The 26,562-nt window shown below is 41.5% G+C and overlaps 1 protein-coding gene across 8 annotated transcripts in view; it reads right to left on the minus strand.

Annotated features, from left to right (window-relative positions):
* Positions 1-891: 891 nt before the first annotated feature.
* RNF144B (ring finger protein 144B) overlaps positions 892-26,562 on the minus strand; it is a 132,135-nt gene continuing 106,464 nt past the window's right edge. For 7 of the 8 annotated variants that reach the window (XM_054019755.1, XM_054019752.1, XM_054019756.1 and 4 more), the window contains 5 exons: positions 18,038-18,098; positions 10,887-11,091; positions 8,943-9,087; positions 7,158-7,247; positions 892-7,049 (listed from right to left, as the gene is read on the minus strand). In XM_054019755.1, coding sequence (XP_053875730.1) covers positions 6,909-7,049; positions 7,158-7,247; positions 8,943-9,087; positions 10,887-11,091; positions 18,038-18,098 — 642 coding nt within the window. In that variant the 3' untranslated portion in view covers positions 892-6,908. Of the gene's footprint in view, positions 7,050-7,157; positions 7,248-8,942; positions 9,088-10,886; positions 11,092-18,037; positions 18,099-19,653; positions 19,769-26,562 lie in introns of those variants that run through there. The other variant, XM_054019757.1, reaches the window with a different exon arrangement.

Genomic DNA, 26,562 nt, shown 5'->3' on the forward strand with positions numbered 1-26,562 from the left:
GACTATAATAGCAGTTCCCCACAGTAACATTCTCCCAGGGGGGTGGCGGGAGTCTCATCTCTCTGAAATCCAGATCTTCACTAGTCCCTTCTTCCAAACTACCCATCCTCTCCTCCTCCTCCTCGTGTCCCTCTTTTAGCTGTCCTCAGTGGATGAGCTGAGCCACCTTGTTAATTGGTTAATCACCTAATATTTAAACTATTACCTCAGCAATTTACCTCATGTGGGGAGACTTCCAAAGCACACAGAGTGATGAGTTAGCCTAAGGCCACTCTCACTGTCACAGACACACAGACTTGAGATTACATAGCCCGGTCCTCCCTTGACACAGATTGGTTGAAGTGCTGTACTGTGCCTCCAGGAGCCACAGTACGCAGCTCCAGGAGAAGTGGGTGTAAACGTGGATTTAAACCAGTTGTTGTGCTAATTTATAGCAACCTCCCATGGACTCCTTGAGCTGCTCCACTGTCTGGAGTAACCCAGAATCATCGCCTCGGCTCCTGATACGTCCCTGCCCCAGCAAACCCCCTGCAAGTCTATGCTCTGCCTGTACAGGGAATTCTTGCACCATAGTCCTCAGTTTTGTACACCACTGCAACATGTATAGGAAACAGAACCTGCCCTTTTCTGTTATAGAGTTTGTTATATCAAAGTCCAGTAGAAGACTCAGTGGTAATGCATATATTTTTGTTTATTTTCTGTTAAAGAAGCCAGCTAAGATTCAAGAACTATATCTGAGCCTCCCTCTTTTATCCATAGTCTGTTATCCACATCCCACAATGCCCAATAAATACCACGGATGTGTTTAAACTGTTTCCATTTTTTTTAACCAAAAGTTCATAGAATCTGTTAAAAAACAGCTAGCTGAGGAGTCAAACAAAGTGAGCCAAATGTCTGTACATTACATTTTTAATGTTGCATTTTATGACATTAGAAGGAGGTGGGGAAACAAAGAAGTAAGCCTCAGAGGCAGAAAATAAATACAGACTGTATGAATATATGCACAGAGTGCAGCAAATTGCATTTGTAAAACGTTTAAATGCTGAATCATAAACAAAATTTACAAAAGCATTTATAATTTCTTTATACACGTGGACCTTCTTTTAAACATAAAAATAGTTTAGTGAATCTTACAAAGATCAAAGCCTTTCGCCCTTCACCAGGTTAAGGATGGTGAAGAAAGTGTATTAATTAGAAAAACAAAAACAAAATACAACTTCAAACAGGTACCAAAGAAACAATATCTAGTCATCTTCGGTGAAATTCAGCCCTAGGCAGAAGGCCATCAAAAGGCTAAGACTTCAGTGGACTTAAGTAGTGGGTGGGCTACTGTTGGCCCTCTGCAAAGGGCTGAATTTTACCCCTAATTTCAGAAACTACTCCTCTTTAACATACTAGTTATCAGATACAATAATTCAGTGCCCCATTTCCTACCCTTATCCAACAGATTTTTAAGATGTTTTAATTTACATGACGATGGATATGAAAATAAAGTGTTGTGCCTTATGTCCCAATATATGAGACCTCAATCCTGCAAAGAGTTTTGCAGAATTAGCTTTATGCATTGTGAACAGCCCCGTCAAAGTCAATGATACTATTCACATTGTCTAAAGTTAATTACATGCATAAATCATTGCAGGACTGGGACACATGACTGGTGTCAATTCACATTACTGGTAGAGCTACACCCTTTTTTTATTTGTATGTTTAATTTAATTACACATTTAAAATAAAATCTTTATTTAAAAAAAAAAGATACCTAATACTATGGGGCATCTCAATAACAGTTCTCACAGTATAAATGTCATGCATGGTATTTGCAATGCTAATAACTGCTTTGTATACTTTTTTCTTTCTAATTTGTTCATTTAAAAATATAGCATGCTTAAACAACTATTCACATTTCAAATAATTGAATCTGTTGGGTTTTTTTAAGCAAATGGGCCAGTAGCCATCAGTAGAATTCAAAGTGAAGGGATAAGATACTTTGCTGTGAACTTTGGCTCTCTCATTTCTTATGGAAGGGGCCGAGAGAGTTAAATGATGCCATTGGTTTTTAAGCAGAACTCCCTATTGAAATCTACTCAAAGTTCTGCTTAAAAGCTGCTGGCACTGCATGAGCCAGCTGTATCATGAATAGTCAGATTTTGTGGCTGGCAAAAAAGTTATTGATAAGAAAGTAAATTTGTCTAACTATTGAAGTCAGTGATGTTGGCTTGCTGCACACCGACTTTGGGGAATACAACAAAACTAGGGCTGATGATTAATCACAGTTAACTCACGCAATTAACGCCAAAAAAATTAATCGCGATTTAAAAAATTTATCGTGATTAATCGATAACATGCTGGGGGTTTTCATCCTCATGTAGCTAAACAGCTCCACTTATATTGTTCTAAAATATCTGGCCTCAAAGTGTGAAAAACATGAAAAAGAAATCTGAGAAAGATAAGAGCAACTGAAAAGGAAGGACACTACCATGCAGTCACCCACTGATACCCAAATACGTCAGCCAAATGTTCATATTATCACCACCTCTTTGTGACAACTGAGAGGTGAAACTGATCTTTGCTAATTTACATATTTTCACATACAATAAGAAAATATGGTTGAACATTCATTTTAATTTAATCATGTAAACATTATGTACACTTTAGATTTTCTTTGGACTTCTTATTTTATGTTATGTTACTGGACAAATAGCAGTACATAGCACTTAACGTCCTCAAAGCACTGTACTAACTAACTACTGTTAATCCTCATCCCCTTCTGTGAGGTAAATAAAACATGCACCATTAAAAATAATCAGTTACTGCAGCATTGACTATGTATCTTCTAAAGTTAAAATAGATACTGCAGAGAAGCATTTATACCATAAACATGGTAAATATTTACCATTTAACGGTGCTCATTGTAAGCAGGCATTATCCTTATTTTATAATAATTGGGACCTAAGAGACACAGGGGCAGATTCTCATCTGAGGTATTTGGCATAGCTCGATTGACTGCAGTGGAACTATGAAAATTTACATGAGCTGAAGATTTGGCCCATTGAAGTTAAGAGCCAATTCTCTGAAAGTGGCCTCTAATTTTAGGTGCCACTCTTCAGACATCTAGAGCCTAATTTCAGAGATGCTGAGCAACCAAAATTTAAACCCAACTCCATGGTTGGCACCTTTGAAAACAAGGCTCCAGGGCCTATGTTCTCAGAATTGACAAGTAATTTTAAGTGAAATTACACTGTAAACTACACTGATTTTCCCAAGGCCACAAAGCAAGTCAGTGTTAGAGTTGAGATTTGAATGTAGAAAAGCTCATCCCATAAATCCCAGGCTCAGTCTTCTAATCCATAATGCCTCTGAATATGCTAGCCTTCATGTTAGTCACTACAAGATCAAAAGCACTGGGGAAAAACTGTAGATTGACAATAATAGGAGAAGTAAATTCTGGCACAGTATGAATCAAATCTGGTTCTGGCATCCAACACTCATTGAGAGTTTTTGGAGTTGTAAGAGGTTGTACGAGATTCACGGTGGCATTACTTAAAGAAGTCATATGTACCCTGTGTCCCAGGACCCTTTGGACTTTTGGCACTACTATCTTGCTTATATAACTTGCTGTATTTGCCATTTAGTGTATGCTTATTCATAAACAAACACTTTAAAAATCTGCCTAAAGTTATTTCTTTGGAATCCCAGAACAGATTCACTGTGACTGCTTGATTATCTGGCCAGTGTGCAGAATAACTAAGCAACAGCTACATCAACCAAAAGAGCCCCAATGCTACCAGTACTTAAGCATTTATGTAACTTTACTCCCACAAAGTTAGCACATGGGCTAACAGCTGGCAGAATCAGTGCTTAGGTTGTTCCACAGCCTCAGATAAACTGCTTTCAAAAACCAAGATGGGTTGATGCAGCACACACCCCCTTTTTAAGGGAAACCAGGCTGGTAAGGTTCATAGTTTTAAGTTTGAAAATGCTGTTCTAGAGTAATTAGAGTACTGTGTAAAATATTGCTTCAGAAATAAACTACCTTGATTCTAAATTAATAGACCCAAAGTAAAAGGATAGTCTATCATCTGTTTTTTCAGTGCTGTGGCACGTGTGTGTGTTTATTTAAATTAACAAAACTAGTATTCTGAATTTGCATCATAAGGAAATCAAACTTCAGATTCTGAACCATTTTATAAAAATCTGATGTTTGTTAAATAACCAGAGATTCACATTAAATTTAGATAATTCTATAACACTGAAAAGGGACAGAATTTGCATTCTGTTAACATAATTGAGGAATGCAATTACATTATAGCCATCAATGTACATTGGGCAAAATTCTGCCCTCAGTTACTGTATAACTGAGAGCAGAATTTAGCCTCTGGTTTGTAACTGCAGCGTTAATGACAAAACTTTTGTAATTAAGAAAGGAACTTCCTCATTTGTTAGGCAACACTGACTTCCAGCATAACAAGAGGGGAAGAATTGTACCAATCCCACTGAGTGGACAGTTGTTTGGACAGAGTGAATACATACAAAATATGAAAAACACCATGAGGTTTAATAGGTGAGGGATATTGAATATCATAGCACTGATTAAAAAGACTTTACAGCAATTTGTCCTTGGGAGTTTGTTCAAGTGAGTTTCTCTACTGGAAGATCACGGATAAACTGGAAATGATAGTGGTGCTGTAAAAGTGTAGGTAGAAAAATAGTGCAAGGCCAAAGGCCGAACATTTTAATTTGTCATGAGTAACCCCCAACACGACCATTACCGCTCCTAAAGAAAACACATACATAAAATACTCTCAGCTTATCATAAACCACATTGGACTGCATTGTACTCTATATTTAGAATGTACTGACCACCTTCCTGCTTCACTTAGAAGCTCTGGATGGAGAAGAAATACAGTCTTTCAGACTAGTACACTGTCTACCTTCCAGTCATTACTGGTAGCAAATTCATTCAACATTAATTTTGTTCAAAGAGAAGCAGACACTATTATTTAAGGTCTTTGTCCCTGTTAGTCTGCTCTGCAGACTATGCTTCCTTAAAATAAGATGTTTACTACTGTTTCAGCAGCCAGAGAGAGAAGTTGAACGAAAAGGTCACATTTACAGCTGCCAAGAAGGCAAAGTTCCTGAGGCTTAGCCAAACAAAATAAAATTGATGTTCACTTTAGTTTTCTCTTTGTAGCCTGGAAGGGAGGGTAGGCTAGATATCTTTTTCTGACTTTGCACCACATTTCATTCTCCTTCCAGCCCTTGCCAACTGGGGTTGGAATTACTACTGATTGTAGAGAAAACTCATGTAAATTCCCACAAATATCAAATGCACAAACAGGAGCCCAGAACACAAGTAAGCACCAACTAATGGTAGTATAAACACCATGGATCAAAATTTGATCTCAGTTATTCCCATGCAAATCCAGAGTGAAGTCCATTAGCTTCAGAAGAGTTATTCTGAATTTACATTGGCATAGTTGAGATCAGAATCTGAATCATGCTTGCAGTGAAGAACCAAATTAAACTAGAGCATTAAATGACAGCCGTTTAGAGACATAAAGTATATATACACAAAATATATTAAATATTATGTACTTTGTATGGATACATACATACACACACCATACATATACCCACATGCGTTTTATATGGTTTACTGGATATTCTATGGGAGATGTAGCATGGCCTTCACTAAAACATTAGATTTGTTTCCACGAGTTTACAACATCCACGGTACTCACAAAAGGCAGAGGGAAATGGAGCCACAAGTAGGTAGAGCGGTCAACCCAAGAATGTAGCAGCCACGTATAAAAACCTAACATTTCAAGAAAGATGTGCCATGGTTGACTTGTAACATCACCTTTTAACACAGCATATACACGACAGTGATTTCCACTGAGGCATTGGCAAATGAGATTTTTTTTATAGGAAAGAATATTTTATTGGTTGCTACTGCTCCCACTGAGATCAATAGTAAAAATACCACTGACATCAACAGCAGCTAGTTTGGCCCTGTTTTTCATAGTAATGAATATCCAATTAAGATCAGAGTTTGCAATAGCTATACCATCTGGTATTATATTTGTGCCGACTGTGAGATGCACATGGTATTTTCACAGTTGTTAGGTAATACACCTAAATAATATAATTTAAAGATAGTTTATAGTGTGTTGTAGATCATTGGTAATGGTGTCATACACCAAAAATCACTAGTGTGGTATAAGTGACTGTGCGTGTGTTCACTGAAGTACAATCCATACAATTCAACACAATGGTATAGTTACAAAATGATAATTACCAGAATCCATTCTTGGTAAATATCCTCTTAATTATTTCTCTAGTATTCCCCTCCCCCACCTTACCCCTTCAACACAAAATGCTGTGGCGTCTGGTTGAAGGGAAATTATCAAATATATGTAAATATATATTTGTTATTTTTAATAGGTCACAAGCCAGCAGATAACAGCAACATGCTTCTTCTTCTTCTTCTTTTACTTTATAATCAGCAGAGTACTAAGAAGTGGGCTTGTTCATTTACCTGTACTCCCTCCACTGGCTGCATGACTGGTTCTGCAGAAGCAGAAGAACAATATTGCAGGATAAATACATGTTCAGGTTCTGGAAGATCCCTCTCTCTACAAGATTCTAACAGTTTTAAAGGTGGATCATATTTGTGGCTGAATTACTTGACAGTGACCTTTTTAATTATATATACACACTACAATACCTCAGTCATTTCCTGAACTGTGACTTGCAAGCAATATAGTGGCCTGAAAACAATAGGCACTTATCCTCAGAGTTGGCAAGTAGAGGGAGAATTATTTGGTAGGTATGACACCAAAACCCAATCTGTGTGCTTTCTCACGTACATCTACTGTATAGACAGAGGCAGAAACAGACACAGAGTTTTAGGTTGTCGGTGGGTCATGCTTTTTCTTTTTGCCCCTGCAGGATTTGCAGACACAGCAGATGATGCATGGAGATGCCACAAGCAGTAAGGGAGAAGTCACCAGCGCTATGATACCCAATCCCACCAGGATCCCCACAACCTGCAAAATTTAAAGAAAAGAAAAATTAACCAACAAGAAAATAAAGTGTGTGTGTGTGTGTGTGTGATATGTTTGTCATTGCTCTGTTTGAGCTGGTTATCAGCATACCTGTGTTCTGTTCCACATAACCGAGGCTCGAGAATGGCCCAGTTTGTTTCTGCAGGGGCCTTTGTCATAATGTCTTAAGAAGATATCATTCTGAAAGATAAAAGAAAAACTGTACTGAGCAGGTCATGTTAATGTTGGGAGATTAACAAAACAGGAGTAGAACTACCACATTCCTGACAGTGCAGTAAAATTAACTGTTCTGGCAGAGAAGTTTGCCTGCCTGTTACTTAATTACTTTGAGAAATTAAATGGGAAACTTTAGATCTATAAGACACACTAAGATATTTCATATCCCTAATATTTATCTTCTGTATTCCTAATATTTCTCTGTTCTCTAGTCAGTTCTTCCATAGGCTTAACAGGCTGCTCTTTAAAATGGAAAGTCCCCACTTTCCTTTTCTCCCCCATCAAACTAATTACTTTATCTCAACAAGATGAGTGGCACTCAGTTTCCAAACACCCTCCCCCAACAGTTCCCCTGTAACTTGAGCTCTGCTTTTTCCATTCATTCTTCAACCTAACTTTATTGTTATACAAGTATTACCTTGCAGTAAATTTTGAATACCTGAAACCTTAGTGGGTTTATAAGAGCTATATTGTAACCATGCAATGACTACACCTCGTCAAAGAAATCATTTAATTGACTTATCTTTAACTGATTAAAATCAGCTAAAGGCATATCTACAGACAACTATCACAGCTTCACGTGTTTAGACTATTATGGAAACTTGACACCGCTCCAATTTTTCATAGTGTTACACAATGATTGTGTACACTACGTACTCCAAAACAGACTTGAAAAAACAGCACCAATAAACAGCCTGGATAGAAAGTTGAGCACACCCTGTTTAACATATAGAGAATAAAGAGGAACAAGGAAGTTTCATCATTTCCAAACTGTGTAGCAAAAACCTATTTAACTTTATTTTACCTCAAGTGCTGGAACAAAGAGTTCTTTTCCTCACCTCCCACAAATATTACTACTGACTGTGCCAAAAATTGATGTTATCATTGTACACCCGTATGTTCCTTCTTTTGGACCTTCCTTTAGAATTCAAAGTCAGTGCAAGTGGAGAATATTTGATGTTTTGGTGGCAGTGCTTGGCAACTTGCAGATTTGGGCACTTTTTATGATGATAGTGTCCTCCAAGTTCAGACTTCCTGTTCTCCCCTCCTCTTGAGCTCTTTGTATCCCTAATAAGATTCTGAACATGAAAAGTAGTTTCCAAAACACTTTCATCCTCTAACTTATTAACTGGATCATTCTCGTCTGCTATAACAGCACTAGAGACTGACTATGGAGAAGTGGCCTAGTTTGAATGAGCTCTGAATTGACCCCAATTTGAAACTGTAGCCTTTATCTGTACCAGACCGAATCTGAACATTTTTAACAGGTTGGAATCCAATGAATTGGGGGGAGGGGAAAGGAAGGGGGAACACAACTAAATAGCTCTCAACCCACCTATCTTTAGCAATAGTATTGGAAAATCCATCTTCTCCAAGAGAATTAGCATTAGACCAAGAGATTTGGCTACAATCCACTTCAATTTAGGAAAAAAAGAAAGAAATCTCTTTGAGGCTCATTGGAGGCAGAAGTAACTTTTAAGCTTTGGCCACCATGAGGCTCCATTTAAATATAATGGCATTCACTCAAGTAAAGATCCTTTTATCCTTAGCATAAAGGGACAGAACTAGAACATACATGATTCCGGTTATGACATATGGGACTTATCCCCCAAATCCTTAACTAGCCTCGCTCTAGAACCTTCGTCCCATGGCACTTACATCCAAGTTCTGTAGGCAGTACCAGCAAAATGTATGCTTGCAGTTCTTACACATCATTTGAGCGCAGCCTTCATTTCGTTCAATATAGATCCGGCACACTGGGCACTGTTTAATTGGAGCCTCTGTGTCAGTCCTGGTAAGTGCTCTAGAAGGGTAAGGAAATATATGAAAGATGAAATTTCAGTGCAAAACTTGTGGCTGTCTGACTGGAGTACTAATGTCAAGTCGTTTATGCATCATTATGTTCTTTAGGGCCCCTAGTTCACACTCAACTCCATGGTCTGGCATGCGCCATGAATTTCAAGATTGCCTGATGTTAGCTTCTTAATGTACTGGAAGTGTAAAATCTCGTATTCAAGGGAATGCATTAAAACATATACTAAGATCAAAAATCATATGAAGATCTCACAGGCAATTCCTGTTTGATGAAACCCCCTGCTGACCAAAATGCTTAGTTTTAACTCTTTTAACTCTTGCAAAAATATTCACAGTGGTGGAAACTACAGAGCACAACAGAGAGTTTAAAGATTACTCTGTGCATGCCAGTGAATGCTGTTCTGTTTCTGTGAGTACAGGTTAGCCAGAGACCTGGTATAATGTAAACATAAGAGTATTTACAGAATTCAGAGACATTCAGCCATTGCCAGAACTATGCATCCTCACTAATAGACTGCTATAAGGACACAGCTAGTGCAGTCATTTGCATCTGTGCAAAGTGAGTATACAGGGCTACCAAATCAGAATTCTCCACTCACACCAGTGGAAGAATTTGGCACCTACTTAGCACAAGGGTTAGGCCTAGTCTATGTACAGTTTTTATACCAGTTCAACTATTATGTTAAGAGGTATGATTTCTCTAGAGTAAAATTGGTGTAACACCTAGTATAGACGCAGTTATGTCATTTTAAAGGTGACTTATGATGGTTTAGTTTATTCCCCTTTGTGACGGGTTGTTCACCCCAACACTGGCCCTGAAGGGGTTACTGTAGGCTCAGGAGGGGGCCAATTAACCAGACAGGCCGCAGCTGAGGGGAATCAGGTGGCTTAAGTAATCCCTTGACTGAATAAGAAGGAGCCCAGCTGAGGAGGAATGAGCTGGGCAGGGTTTTATAAAGGCAGGAAGTTGGCAATAGAGAAGAGTAACTGCAGTTGCTTTCTGAGAGAAGGGAGTTTTGGGGTGGGCAAACCCAGAGAAGTGGGGGAGCCAGAAGGTTAGGAAAGGAAATGCTGAGGGGAAAGGCGGTAAAATCTGAAGTGAAATAGACCTTAGCTACTGATCAGAGGGTCCCTGAGGTGGCACTTTGAGTAGAGGGTGGGCCTAGGTTCCCCTACCAGCCACTGGGGAAGTGGCACTAGCTAGGCAGTGAATGGGAAGACTGCCTGACACACATGACTTGGCTGGAAGACTAAGCCATGAACACAGAGCATCTTGCCTCACTGAGAGCCAGGAAGAGAAGGTAGGATGTGCAATGAGAAGTGAAAAGGAGGCATTGGACCTGGAATCAGTTAATCCCCAGAGTGACCAGAAGGAGGCGCACTAGCGGTGAGCGGAGTTGTGACACCCTTCCCTGTGGAAATAGCTATATTAGTATACAGTAACTGCTCCCACACTAGGGAGGTTGCATCACTTTAACTACACTGATATAGTTAAAGCGGTATAATTTGTGTGTGTAGACAAGATCTGAATGACACACACAAAGGTGCAAAGCACTGGATAACCGAGACTGAGGACCATGGAATTTCCAACTCCATAAGTAGCTGCTTAATGCAGGAGTAACAGCAGCATGTGAATTATATTTAGAAACCACATCTGTAATGATGTATTAGAAATAAGTCTAAAATATGGAGAAGGCAGGTCCATGAAGTATATGTGGCATTGGACATCCATTTTGTACTACTAGCAGAGCTGAAAGATGGCACAGCCTAGCTGAATTCTGCTCTTACCCCTGCTCAGTTGGTATTACAATGGGTTGGTTTTCCTGGCACAAGCGCTCTGGGTGCCATACTTCTTTGCAGGATGAACAGAATTTCAGATGACAAGCTGGGCATTCCACAGGCACTGGTTGTCCTGAGTCACTCAGTTCAACATGGCACATGGTCTGGCAGTCAGCAGCAGGGCACCACGTTCTGCATGGGTCCAAGTGGACTTCTGAAACATAAATATGGAAACAAAACTGTTTAAATCTGCATTCATTATATACTCCTTTTTTCACTCCAATTACCATTTCTCTAGTCATACAAGGCCTGAGCCGATGCCCACTTAGTTCTTTAAAGGATTCTGTATTGCTAAGACTATGGCCACAGTGCAAGCAGTGTTGCACTGAACACATAATTAAGATGATGAGAATTTGTCAGACACCATCAGACAAACTTCAGTCTTTCGCCATGAGAAGTTGGTGATAAGTTAATGAGTGAATGTTAGATAGTCTCCCCATCTCTCTCTAGAAGAGCATGCACATCTCTGCCTAGAACAACATTTGTCTCTGTTGCACAGTTACAGGCCCTGCTGCATAGCTGGCTTATCCATTTAAGGTACACTCTGGAAAAGCAAATTAAATGAAAAACTGTTCTTCCTTAAGGGCTGGAATGATACTCCTTCAAAAAATAAATACTTAGCTACATTTGTACTGCTGCAATTCTAAACTTAAACTGCTTGTTAGACATGTCCTTGAAGTCTTAGGCAACAGGACTGAATTACAAAAATAGGAATAAATACAGCTAGCTAATAGGTCTGTTAAAAGCGGGACATTTTTACATAATGTCAGCATGAATATATACCTAATATTACCTAATATCCCTCTAAAAATATAAGCAATTATGATCTTGCACTTATATCAGGAGTAGCTCCAGTCAAGTCTGAGTAAAGTCACTTCTCTGGGCCTCATTTTCCCCATCTATAAACTAAGAATAGTGATACTTATTCTCCTCCCTAAGTGGTCATCATTAAAAAAACAACATTGGTCAGCTGTTACCACACAATAGCTTTTGTGCTATCGTCATTATCCCCCGAGCATTGATGTGGTATCTTATACACACTATCATTTGGTAATGAGTGACAAATGTTGACTTTTGCTACTGTGCCCCCGTGTTGCCTAGAGACATTTCAAGGAGAACCCAGCTAAAATATGACCATGATGACAGAGTTTCACTGCTAGTGGTAGATTTGATTTGATTTCACTGCTTTCCAGCACAAACTGGAGAAAGCCAGGCTGCAAACCACCAAAATCTATGAAAAAGTCTATTGGGAGCAGGTAACCTACCAGTCACCTGCAATTCCTGTTCCACTGGGAGCTTCTGATACAGTGGTGGGCAACTTGCAGTCTGTGTTGGCAGCTGAGTGCTCAGCACTTCATAAGAGCGGCTCAGCACAGGATAAGATCAGTCCCCAGTAGATACTAGCCTATTGTCCAATGTGTCTAGCCTTTGCAACGACAGAAGTGTAACACAAAAGTGTTTTCTTCTAGCACTGTAGTGCAGAGAAAGCAAAACAAGTTGCAGTGTCTACTATGCCCAGCTCTGGAAACTTGAGTTCTTTCGAAAAGAAGATGGGAGAAAGAGAGAGAAGAATGTCTGTCTTTGGCATTCGCTGTTTTTAAAGCTTATTGGAATTGTGGAATCTTTGCAGCAAGATATAAATGATGCATGAAATGAAACTCCCTGCCCACCCAGTATACAAAGAACATACAGATGGTACTTTGCAGTCATTGCTGTGATGTGCTATTTGCTTGAGCACAGAGCACAATGAAACCAGAAAAGCCCATCAAGCCTAGAAAGTTGCAGCTAAAAATACGAAGCAAACACAACTCTAAAAAGTTGATGAATACTTCTAGTGAGATAGTGGTTCCTCTCCTGGTCTCCTCCACCTTTCCTCTGACTTGCCACAACCTAGGCAGCCAACTAGATTCAGCTCTAAGCAGGGAGGTTTCCCTAAACCACATACCAGCCATACCACCAGAGGCTGTGCTCTGGTCAGTTCTCACAATACAAACAGTCAGGTGTGATCTGGAAGACAGCCTAGGAAAATGCAGAATGGTGTTTTTGATTCTGTGGGTAATACTTTTTCCTTTGAATTGGTACTAAACCAATGCCTTTCACATGGTGTTAGGGGACAGTGTACTGTTAAAAGTCCCATGCTTTGGATTAGACATAAAATGGAGGTTCTGGTCACTTGTGGTCATTAAAGATCCCATGGCAGTTTTCACAGAAATAGAAGCATAACCCATTTGTCCTGGCCAAATTCCATTCAGCCAATTGCATTCTGCCTACCTCAGTTGGGATACAATATTCTTTAATTAATGTCCTAAGCTGTTGCATAGTGTTACTATGCACTATAAAATAGCAGCTGACTTTCACTGCAAAGGCGGCTGCACTCAAGTGGTGGATTTGTTTTTTTAATATCATTATTATGGGGGGAGGGATAGCTCAGTGGTTTGAGCATTGGCCTGCTAAACCCAGGGTTGTGAGTTCAATCCTTGAGGGGGCCACTTAGGGATCTAGGGCAAAAATCAGTACTTGGTCCTGCCTAGTGAAGGCAGATGGCTGGACTCAATGACCTTTCAGGGTCCTTTCCAGTTCTATGAGATAGGTATATCTCCCTATATTATTAAATATTTAGTAGTGCCTGGATCAAGACTGGGAGCCCACTCTGCTAGGTGTTGTACAAATATATATGAAGACCTGCTCACAGCCATGAAAACCTTACAATACAAGAAGACAATCTAGGAGAAAGAGTAGAGTGATAGGGATACAATCAAAAATAGGATATTCATATAAAGCAGAACCAGCACCAGAAATAGGAGCAGTGCAAGAAGGAGGCAGCAGCATGGGGCAGCCTTGAGTAACTCTCCTCTTGTAAGTATTCTCACACTTCTTATCAAACTGTCTGTACTGGGCTATCTTGATTATCACTTCAAAAGTTTTTTTCTCTTACAAGGTAAAAAATCAGATCCTTGGCTGTTGCAGAGAAGGAGCTTGGAGAGCACGGCTGCAACCTGGGAAGGGATGAAACTGAGGCAACAGCAGCACTGGGAGCAGGTCCAATGAGCAGGGAAGCTTCCTGGTGCCAGGAAGGGAGCCAGACCCCTGCTTGGTGCAACCAATGGGAGAGAAGAACCCCTGGCCAGGACCAGTGGAGTGGCACTGGCAGATTGCACAGGACCAGCGCCTGTGAACTCCTGGGCCCACTGAGCAGTGAAGTGGGCCCCCAGAAGGAGGTTGTGGGTCCTTGTGCCAGAGGAATGGGATGCAGTCCTCAGGGCAAGATTGTGGTTCCTCTTCTCTGAGCCTGGGTCCTGCTGGTGGCAGCAGAGGATCTGTTTGTTCCTGGTTGGAGAGATACAGATTTGATTGGGAGTGTGGGAGTTAAAGTGTTTGTGCCTGGTATAAGGGTAGGAGCCTAGGTGATGGGTGACTGCTCATGAGTAAGGTTAAGATTTTATCACGGTTATATTTAGTAAAAGTCACGGACGGGTCGTGGGCAATAAACAAAAAGTCACGGAAGCCTGCAACCTGTCTACGACTTTTACTAAAAATAACTGGGGGTGAGCTGACCTCTGCAGAAGACTGAAACCAGAGCCCCATGGGAAGGTGAATGGGGGGTGACGCCCGAGGCCTGCTGCCTAGGTGTGGGATTCCAGCCGCAGCTGCAGGGACCAAATCCGAAGAAGTCACGGCGGAGTGTTAAAGTCATGGAATCCGTGACTAAATTGTATCCTTACTCATGAGCAAATTCTGGTTACAGCAAAAGGTCATAGGCTGAAAGAGTGGCTTGAGGGCAGAAGGAGCTGGGCTGAATTAACTAAATTTCCTAGCAACAGTTAAAACCCATCAGCACGTCAGCAAGCCCGTAAATCTTGGTTATGCAGCACCTCTGCCTCTACCACAATTGCTCCTACCTGTTCCTTTGCTCATTCTAAAACTACAAACTTTATAACCCCGCTGCCCAGGGAAAAGGATGGCTTTGGGGAGGGGGGGGGGCGTGGACATTATCTTCAGTGGAAATGGAGTTTGGTGACCAGCCTGCTTCTGGTCTAGGCCCTTTGGGACTATGTTCCAACTCTTATACAAAGACTGGTGCCCGACAGGAATCAGACCCAGGATGGTTTTCACAGGACAATTACTTGGCCAGACTTTTGAATTCTCCTTGAAAATCTTGGTAGATTTCAAATGTATCTACAGAATCAAACACAATCTTTTCTATGAATTTTTCATCAGACCCTGCCCCTGGTTGTGATCACTGTATAAGATTGGGAAAGCTTACTGGTAAAATGTTTAGACATTTCTGAAATAAAATAATCTTTCTTTGATTTACATATCACTCTGGGCAGCCAATGGCAGATATGGCAAGAGTTTAGACTCTAAAGAAAATTGTTTAACTAGGCAAAATTGTGCATCTTCAGTAGCTATAAAGCTGAAAAGAGGGCTGGATTTCCTGCCTGCTCCCTGCACGTAATCAGTGCAGTGCAGTGGTTCTGGCATAGGAGTTTTGACTAATAGTATTTTCAAAAATATTCCTACAGAAAGGGCAGAGACTCTGGCTCATTTGTGACAACAGATTTACATACTGAGAGAGCAGCATTGTATACTTTAACCTTTACGATCAGATCTGTGGATAAAAGACTGTAACCTAGATCAACAAGAATGTGTGTTGGTAGCATTTAAAAACTGGTGGGCAGTTAAGAATATCTGGGGAATGGAGGGCTTTTCTTCACTACTGGAGTAAGTCGACCTAAGTTATGCTACTCCAGCTACATGAATAACGTAGCTGGAGTCGATGTAGCTTAGGTCGACTTACCCCAGTGTCTTCACTGTGCTGCATCGACAGGAGATGCTCTCCAGTCAACTTCCCTTACTCTACTCAGTCCAGTGGAGTACCGGAGTCTTTACTAGATTTATTGGGTCTGCTTTAGACCCGCTAAATCAACACCCGCTGCATCGATTGCAGCAGCATCGATCTCCCTGGTTGTGAAAACAAGTCCCTATTGTTTCAGAGGATACAGAATAGATGAGGTTAAAATTAACTAGTTTGGGAATGATTACCTGAACTACTCTCCTCCTTGGTTAAGTGATAAAAGAAAACACAAAAAGATCTCCCAAAAATTCAGTTGGCCTTTATCCTGTGGTACAGGTATACCCGGGGCAACATCACGGCAGATGAAATTCAGTGTTGATCAGTGCAAAGTCGTACACATTTGAGACTATAATCTTGACTATACATACAAAATGATGGGTCTAAATTAGCTGTTACCACTCAAGAAAGATCTTGGAGTCATTGTTCTCTGAAAGCAATCGCTCAATGTGCAGCGGCAGTCAAAAAAGCTAACAATGTTAGGATCCATTAGGAAAAGGATAGATAATAAAATAATGCCACTACATAAATCTGTGGTACACCCACATCTTGAATACTGCATGCAGATCTGGTTGCCTCATCTCAAAAAAGATATATTAGAATTGGAAAAGGTACAGAGAAGAGCAACAAAATGATTATGCATCCAAAGAAGTGGGCTGTAGTCCACAAAAGCTTATGCTCTAATAAAAATGATTTGGGGTATGGAACAGATTCTGTACAGGAAGAGATTAAAAAGGCTGGAACTGTTCAGTTTAGAAAAGAGATGACTGAGGGGAGATATTATAGTGGTCTATAAAATTATAGTATAGAGAAAGTGAATAGGGATGTATTATTTACCCCTTCATATAACACACAAACTAGGGGTCACCCAATGAAATTAATAGGCAGCAGATTTAAAACAAACATAAGGAAGTACTTCTTAACACAATGCACAGTCAACCTGCAGAGCTCATTGCCAAGGGATTTTGTGAAGGCCAAAAGTATAACGGTGTTCAAGAAACCATGGAGGATAGGTCCATCAATGGCTATTAGCCCCTTAGCTCCAGGTGTCTCTAAACCACCAACTGCCAGAAGCTGGGACTGGATGACAGGGGATGGATCACTTGACAATTGCCCTGTACTGTCTATTCCCTCTGGGGCACCTGGCACTGTCACTGTTGGAAGGCAGGATAGTAGGCTAGCTGGACCACGGGTCTCACCCAGTATGTCATTCTTATGTTCTTAATGTCATCAGCATCTTTATGACAAAGCTGTAGTCCAGTGATCCCAAAACTTTTTACCTTGTGTCCCCCCTTACTGCTGTCTGCTCCTCCCCGAGCTGGGGCCAGGAGCGGGGTCATAGCTCTGGGAGTGGGGGCTATGTAGACAGGGTTAAGGGAGCTGAGGATGGGACCAAAGCTGGGGATGGGAGCAGAACTGAGGCTGGGGGCCAAGGCCAGCAGCCGAGGCCAGCAGCCGGGGTCCTGGGCATGGGGCTGACAGCCAGGGCCATCAGCGGAGCTGGGTGGCACTCCCACCCCACCCCACCCCCCACAGGGACTGGCCCAGGCCCTACCCATGCCCCCCAAATGTTCCTCTGCACCCCCCTAGGGAGGTGTGCCCCACAGTTTGGTGACCTCTGCCGTAGTCAATAATAATGAGCCAGATCCCCTCCCATGGTAAAAACCAGGGGAGAAAAATCTTTGTGAGGGTTCCGTTGCAGAGATTTCCCCACCTTCCCTTTATTGTCCTATCATACAAACTGGGTTTGCTCACATGGAAAAGCCCAAGCATTGCAGATCCTCTAGGATCCATGGAAGGCCAAGGACATCCACTTGGACACTCCATGCCTCCATACCAACCGCAGCCCCTGGAGTCCTAACCTAATGCAAACGCAACCTGGTCCCTTGCAGCACAGCTCCACTGCACCCATTCTATCATGGATGCCCCCTCGGTGCAGCTGTCCCGAGGACCAAGGATGGAGGATTCTGCAAGCAAGATAATCCAATCTCTTGCACACAAGTTTGAATATTTTCACTAATAAGTGTAATAAAAAAAATTGCCCTGTTGGTCCTGCTCCTGTTGATGTCCATGGGAGTTTTTTTACTGACTTGAGTAGAAGTAGAATCCAGCCGACTCCTTGTAGTTAAATTATGTCAAAATGAAGGCCCTTTCCCACCCTACGGGATAGCCTTCTAGTAATCAGTAGAACCCCATCGCCCCATATTTTAAGCCATGGTAAGATAAATATAAAATAAATGGTTCACACCTCGTTCAAATTTCAGTCGCTGGTATAACTGAAACTGATCAACAGGTACCAAAGAGGCAATCTGAAATGAAACATAAGAATAGAAGAAATGTTAGGAAAAGAAAAAGCCAGCCAGCCCCACATGCCTGCTCTTTTGAGTCTGATCTCAACCAACCTTCCTTTACTATTTTTTCCCCCCCACCACCATTTTCCTCAATCCCTTCCTTCTCCAGATGTAAGTCTAGGTAATTCTAGACCACCTGTATTTCAGGTCATACATTCCAGTAACGTAGTCCGTATGTTTATTACCCTTCACAAGAAATAGTTCTTCATGGGTGCTTTATTTACTTCTAGCTTCCCCATTTATTTCATGTGGATTTATTATTAATAAAAGGTGATAGATTGCCAGCCCTGTTTTATTTATGTACAGAAGTATAACAACAATGGAAGCTTCCCTCTGCCAGTTTCCTTCAATCTTGGTGACAGGAGTCACCTCTAGGGTACTGAGAGGGGAGTTTAGTCTCCATTCGTTGTCATTTGGGCTAAGATTGATAACAACAGTGTTGCTGGATTTTGTGATGTGCACCCGTGTCCACTGGGAACTGGATTGAAATTACCAACTCATTTCATATAGGCAACTACATAGACGTTAGCTAGCATGTTTGAGTCACTACCAACCATGGCTGGATTTGAACTGGTGACCTAGAGGTGAAGGGCTGTATCCTCCATTATTAACCCCTATAAAGACATTCAGTCACCCTAATTTTTAAGATTATTAGCCAGATCCTCAACTGGATCCAAATCAGCATGGTTCATTTGAGTCAATGAAGTTACATTGATTTATACCAGCTGAGGATATGGCCTTTGGATCTTAGATTTTGAACCCATCCGCTGTATTTATCCACCACTGTAAATTGTCTTCCATCGTTCTGAAAAATGATATTAGTCCACCTCAGTGTCTTCTCTTTTCTCCTGAGAATAAACCCACCTTCCTTAATTTTCCTGTTAAATCAGGACCTGATTTCTGAGGTGCCTCAGCTCCCACTGATACAAATGAACAGCTTCAGAGGGAGTTGAAGGCTCTCTGCACGTCACATGAGGCCCTACAGCATTATCCCCCCAGAATCTAGCAGTGAGCCGTCTCTTGTCCTCACTGAAGCAGTAACAAACTCTTGGGTTGCTTTGCCCTCTGTTGCAACAGTGTGAAAAGCTATATAAATACAGACAAAAATACAATACAAATTATCCTGGTTGGAATGTGGATTGTTTTTGCCACTGGGAAGGAGCAAAGAATGTGTTCATTTGTACATAACAATTGTCTTTTTACTCAAGGTACGAATCAATCAGTCTGGAATATAAAGTTGCATTTCAAAGGCAGATGTTTGGATCACTTATTTGATCTAACCCACGTTATACAAAAAATAATGCCAGGATTTAAATGTTTTAAAGATGCTTAAAAGATTTAAAACCGAGGAAATCCAAGGATTTGATGTCAGACTTAGAAACATTAGCAAGTTTTTACAGGACACATTCTTAGCTTAATCAGTCACAGTCTTAAGGTTCAAAATATTTTTTCTTTCTAATTCAGAGATTGATTGAACAGAAATTAATATACACTGTCTTTTCAAGGGACAAACCTTTTTCCTCTGACCGCTCTCTAGGGTAATATGAGCTTCCCAAGACATTTTTCATCTGTTCATTAAAAATTAGCTGAAACATTCTTAGGAACACAACATAACTAGCTCGAACTAAAAAAAAAAATGTAGCTGAGAAATTTCAGTAAAGAATGAAGCCAAAGAGTGAAAAAAGAAAGGTGCAATTTCAGCATTGTCCATATTCCTCCTGGTTGCCTTGAAATCTGAACAGAGTTTGGAGAAATTAAGTGTTAGTCCAGCTGCTCCTCTCTAGTCCTTCGGGCTCTGACAACTACTGTATTTTAAAATGTGTGCCATCACTAATGCATTAATCAGTGATTCCTAAACATGGCCTTTACTACACTAGCACTAAGGATTTTTGACAAATAGTTTCTTGAGTGCGCAATTTTATTGAGGTTGGGATTTTCAAATGCGTTCAACATTGGCCTAACGCTGCATCCGTTGAAATCAATGAGAATTTTACTGCTGATTTCAGCAGGAGCAAAGTTACATCAAAGCTGAGAGCTGAGCTCTGGTCAAGTGTAGTATCTGTTCTTATCAGTTTAAATATATGCACCCACAAACGCAGCCTGCCTCACTTCCATCTAATCAGCCTGTCTTTTCCTACCTAACCTCTCCATGGCTCAGAACCACCTCTCTCAGCTCTGAAATCTCTCCCTCCCATCACTTCCCAGCTCAGAACCCCTAGTAGCACACACCCCTGTACACACAAACCCATCAGGACTTTGAAAACCCATCTCCAGGCTTGGAATCCTTCAGATCTTAGGTACTAATATGACCCCTGTTGTCACAGTATCTGAGCAGCTCACAGTCTTTCTATGTATTTGTCCTCAATACACCCCTGTGAGGTAGGAAAGACATGAACTGCTACAGTCTGAGCTAAAGAACCATGGCTAACCCTTCCCCCTCATCTCTGATATCTACCACCACTAAGCTCATAAATTGCTGGTCCTGGAGAAGTAGGAGCAGAGGTAACCAGGACAGATGATGACTTCAGGGAATGTATTCAGGGAACATCATCTGCCTCTATGGAGTTAGCCTCTATGGAAATAGCCCCATACAAGCCTGTAATCCTGGTTTTGTGCCTCCTCCCTCTGCTGCCTTGCTGCCTGCAGTCTATATGCTGCAGGGATTTCCAGGATTGCAGGACTAGAAGACACCAGTCAGGGCCGGCTCCAGGCACCAGCCCACCAACCTTGTGCTTGAGGCGGCACCTGGAGGGGGGCCGCGCGGTGCGGTGCTCCGGCTCCAGCCGCCGGGGAGAGCGGAGCCCCGGCCGGGACTCGCCGCCCTCCTCCTAGGGCTCCAGCCGCCCTCCCCCCTGGCGCCCTCCCCCCAGCTGCCGGGGAGAGCAGAGCCCCGGCCGGGGCTCGCTGCCCTCCCCCCGGCGCTCTGGCCGCCGGGGAGAGCGGAGCCCCGACTGGGGCTCGCCACCGGGGAGAGTGGAGTAGGGCTCCCCGCCCTCCCCCCGGCGCTCTGGCCGCCGGGGAGAACGGAGCTCCGGCCGGGGCTTACCGCCCCCCGCGCCCTCCCCTGCCGCACTGGAGGGGGCGGGGGCGGCCGGAGGCTTTTTTGCCTGGGGCGGCAAAAAAGCCAGAGCCGGCCCTGACACCAGTGGCAATGCAGGGCGGGTTCTGCCTACTTCAGGGACCGGAGCAGCATTAGCCCCAGGAGTCCCCCAATGGCAGCAGATGGTATTGCATCAGCTACACAACCCAATATCTACAGCTGATAGGGATGGCAATATTTGAGGGGATTATCCCTACTAGCCTTAAAGACCAGCTGCCCCCGTTCACAAGAACCTCGGTGAACCAAAAAAAAAGCTCTTTTAATAGCTCTACTTAAAGTTAATGAATATACAGTGAAGTGCTCAATGGGCCAAAGTTCATTGTAGACTTTACTCCTTCCATGTAAATACATAAATATTTGCTCTTTTGAAAAAAAATCCTAACTCTGAGAAGAAAATGTGCTAAAACTTTAACAGATACTATAGTTAAAAGGTTCATCCTGTAGAAAATACAAAGTACAAGAAATTTCTTTATAGAGTAAATTCAGAGAAAAATTGCAATGCGGGTCTGATACTATTGGTTTCAATGGGTTTGACTCATGCCCTATGTTATGAGAGGGGAAGAGAGAGAAATCTTGTTGCTAGATGATGGGTTAAGGAGTCAGAAAGCCTGAGTTCCATTTCCAGCTCTGTCACTGGCTCACTCAGATCTTGGGCAACTCACGTAACCTCTACCAGTTTTGTCATCTTTAAAATGGAGATAATATTATTTTCTCAGGAGTCTTGTGAGACTCAGTGTTTGTAAAATGCATTTAAATGAAATGTGATATAGAAGTACAAAATAAAAAAGTTTCTGCACATTGACCTTTGGAAATTTCCATACATAAGAAAAATTCACTCTTTACTTTGCAACCAAAACCACAATCCTATTGGTTATGTAAACAGGGCTAGATCCTCAGCTGTGACTAAGATACTTTTAACGGGCAGGGGAGTAGCAAGGGTGTCTTTATATCTACTTTATAACACCCTGACCCTGGGGCTGGTTAGTTCCAGCCCAGCCCTTCAGATAACTTAATTACATCCAGCTGACTAGTTCAATGGGCCTTTCTAGCAACTGGGGATTTCAGGACTGGCCTGGAAAGAAGGTGGCATACAGCCAATTCCCCATTCCATAGGAATCCTCACTCAGACAGACCCACCAAGTTTCTGGCACTTATGCACCACTGGAGCACAAAGCTGGCAAAATAGGACCAAGGATCTATCCCACAATTTCCCCAGATTTCCAGGTGCCTTTAAGAAACACCCAAATAGATTCTTTTAAGAAATATCATCATTGCTGGTGTATATGACACCTTAATAGCTGCTCGTGCAGTGAATTAAAAAGAGAGTAATGAAATCATAATTATTATTTATTCAGCCCTTGGCACTTCATAGGGAAATAAAAGTGGCACATCCCTGACACAAGAAGTTTTTAAACTCAGTTACATTTAATAAAGCAAAGATGACAAGCATTGGATGGGATCACTGTGAGATGAAATGTTCATCTCCTCCTATCCTGGCATTTTTTCAGGCTGACTTTTAACTGCTCCCTTACATGTCTGTTACATTTCTACACCCCCCCACTCTCCCAATAAGCCCATCCACTACATCCAAACACCACACTCATGCACATCTATACACACCCAGAGCTTCCAAAGCCATTGGGAATCAAAGCTGTAACAAGTTTGATTAAAAAGTGACAAAGGAAGGAGAGCAGGTATGTGACAGAAAGGAAAATACCAAAGCTTGTTCCAGGCTAAGAAATTGTCCAATTTAAGGAGGCTGGTTGAGAAATGCCAAAGGAAATATTTCAGGGCTGTTTTTAATTATGTTAAAGGTCTAGTGAAAATGTAAATGGATAACAAGAGGCCAAATGCTCTTCTCTTCTGAAAAGCTGTCAAGCATTACATTTGAGATTTATCATACGTTCTGGCTTTTAAGTAAGTTTTAGATTTTCTACACATATTAGGCTCTTGTGCACTTATACGATACTGTTATAAAAATACAACTGTAGTTGGGATAGTGCCTTTCTCACAAAGCAGAAAGATTTATAGGAAATCTCACTAAACACATGAAGATGCTGTAACTCAAAACGCCCAGTGACACCCTTGCACAGTGTCCAACAATAGGATTCTTAATGAGTTCCATAAAGGTTACAGTAACTGGGAGACCCCAAAGGTCCCTTAGGCAAAGAAACTAAGAAAGGAGGATGAAAGGAATGAGGTTCAATGCACACAAGGCTAGACTGTCCATTTATTTACAGCCCTGAGCACAGAGCAGCACATGGAAACAGCTGGGAATTAGTCCTTTCTTGTGCCCTCCCCCACTTCCCCACCCACTACTCCAGTGGGCTAGCACATTGGAGGAGGCAGAGCCAAAGCTCCATCTACTCTCCCAAGAGATACCCCGGATAGGAAGTGTACCGGACACACAGCCGCTGCTTAAACCCTCATGCTTGCAATGGAGACTCAGGGAGGTCACAGAGGGGAATGGATCTTACTTCCATTTATGTCCCTGAGCAGCCATGTGGACCATGCCACAATCTTGCCCATAGAGAGAGAGGTTCCTCACAACAGATAATGTTCTAGTAAAATGGATGTTTGAATAAGTGAGAACACCACCACAAACACCGTGAACCAGGCTACCACAGGGAGCTGTGCCAGCACGTAACCTCCTCTGCCAAAACCCCTAAATCCATGCCTGGAAGCAACATATACTTTTGTATAGGAGAGAAGTTCAAAATAATTCCTCATAGCCTTCCAGCCTGCAAACGTCACTTCTACAGAGAATTCACCTAAAAAGGCCACACCTTAAATATTTAAAAACACACATTGTATGGCCTAGCATTTATGGCAGACCGTTATTGACACCACAGCTACAGGAAACACTTTGATAAGTCAAGACCAAGCAGCATAGCTTGGGTTGGGTTTTCATGGGCAGAGGGAGGTTTCAGTCTCCTCATTGTCTGAGACTAACCTCACTCCTCCCCCCACCAGATGCCATGTACACTAGTTTCATCATAAAATATTAATCTTCTCCATTAACAAGCTCGCTCATTTAAAACAGGACTTGCTCACTTGCTCCCTTTGGGCTTATTGAAAGCACCTGTGGATGACAAAGTGGAAAATAAAATAATTTGGATGCTGGAAAACAAAGATCTGATGGCAGTGGTTCCCTACCTTCTTACACTTCATGGCTGGTGAATGACAAAACAGTTTCCAAATTAAAATGAAAGAAAATAATTAACCTTTTTTAATGGATGCTAATTGGATTTTTGCCCAAATAAGAACTGATATGTGATCAGTAAGAACTTTAAAGATTTGGGCCAATGTTACTAAAAATCATTCAGCCCATCCCTGCATCTCTTTACAAAAAGATAGATGATGGGCCTGAGTCAGCTCTCAGTTATACTGGGGTCAATCATGTAAATCAGAAGTAACTCTACTGAAATCAATGGAGCGACTGTGGTGCAAAACTGGAGTGAGTGAGAGGTGAGTCAGGCCAGATTTATATTTATGTCCGCAGTGAAAACAGGACACTTACAGATCTAATCATATATACATGAGGCCTACAGATACCAAGTTCTACAAACTTCATACTATATAGGAATCGGAAGTAACAGGCAAATCATGAACAGAGGGTCTCACACTGTAGACTATGGACTGATCGTGGCCCGTTGACCACTCGCTAGCACTCTGTGCAGAGCTAGCTGGTCCTCTGATGCTGGCTCACCTCCTTGTTTCCAGCTGCTAAACTGCATTAGAAGACAGCTAATGATACCATAAGTACTATCCCAATATTACTTTTCAACATAAGTGATTGCTGTCGTTGGCAGAGGAATGCTACGTGAGCACAAATGGAAGAGAAGGCAGCAGAGCGAGGGGCTGGGAGGGGAGGGGGCAGTCCCCCAGACACTCTAGTAGTTGGAGAGCTCCTGCACTAGGAAATATAGGCCTGGGGATTTGCTCTGATTCTAGTCATCAGCGCAAGCTGTGATCAGCACCATCAGAATTTACCTTTGTTTGAAACCGGAGTAAGCTGCACAAATGCAAACTGTGGCTTATCATGTCAACACTGGAGGTTGTGCACTAATACAGTTCAGTCACTCACTGGTGTATTTCAGGGCAAATCCCCAACATAGACAAGGCCATCCTGTATAGGACAATTCTGCATCATCAGAGAGAAGAATTGGATACATACTAGTTCCTTTCCATCTCTAACACCTATGAATCCAAGCAGTTTTCGAAATTGGTTCTTAAAGAATAAAACGTCTTGTTTTAGAAGACAACTGGTTTGCTTTTTTAAATGATTTTTATTTATTTTGAAACAGACCCTTCCTTTATCAAATATTGCTTTTTTATCTACATATGCTTTTAAAATGGCTACACTACAAGCAACTGTTGACTTATTACAATACCCGGGATCTGACCTAGGACTAGAGCTGGTAGAAAATTTTCCAACAGAACATTATTCTATTCTGTCAGAATGTGCCATTTCATCAAAATCAAAACTTGATGAGAGAATGTGTTGATTTACATGAATTTTAATTTGGGGAGAGGGAAATCTTTTTAAAAGGGGTTAAATAAGGTCAAAACTAAACATATCAATTTTTTATTTTGAAGTTACTTTTCATTTCAAAGTTTTTTAGAAAGTCAGATTGAAGTATTTCTATTTTATTGAATTAGAATGTTCCAATCAACCCAAAACAAAAAACATTTTTAAATTTTGTTTTGCAGAAAATTTCAAGTTTCCAAATCAAAACAAACAAAACTCAAATGTCTTGACATTTTTCATGGATAAAAATTCCTGTTCCAGCACAGATATACCTAGGACATACCTTATGACAAAATATGGCCAACTATTTATATACTTTATGTCTTGGTGAAAATTGGTTATTTGGCTAAGAAAATTAAAGTTGTTTTTTCCAGAGCACCAACAAACCATTATACCAATGAGAGCAGGGAGCAAGCTGCCTAAAAGTAACATTTCAAATTGCAAGTGTCCTGCTTGCTGACTATAGTATGACAACATATTAAATAGCCATCAGGATTATTTTTTGGATTCTGTGGCCTGTAATTCCAGGCTGCCAATGGCCTTCTTGTGTGATAAACTACTGGTAAAACTTTTGAACAATCTTTTTAAGTATTCATCCAGAGTAACAATTCACACAACACTATTTATCTTGAAAAATGATTCACTTCCGCTCCGTTTTGGATTTAGTATCCCTGACCCATCAGCAAAACAGTGCTTGATATCATTTCTATAAACTGCATACTTCCCATGCCACTTAGGCTGGAATGAATAAAAATCATTCTCTAGGAAATTTGAACATTTTCGTCAGCATA

This window comes from Malaclemys terrapin, chromosome 2 (assembly GCF_027887155.1).
Source record: "Malaclemys terrapin pileata isolate rMalTer1 chromosome 2, rMalTer1.hap1, whole genome shotgun sequence".
NCBI classification, from domain to species: domain Eukaryota; kingdom Metazoa; phylum Chordata; order Testudines; family Emydidae; genus Malaclemys; species Malaclemys terrapin.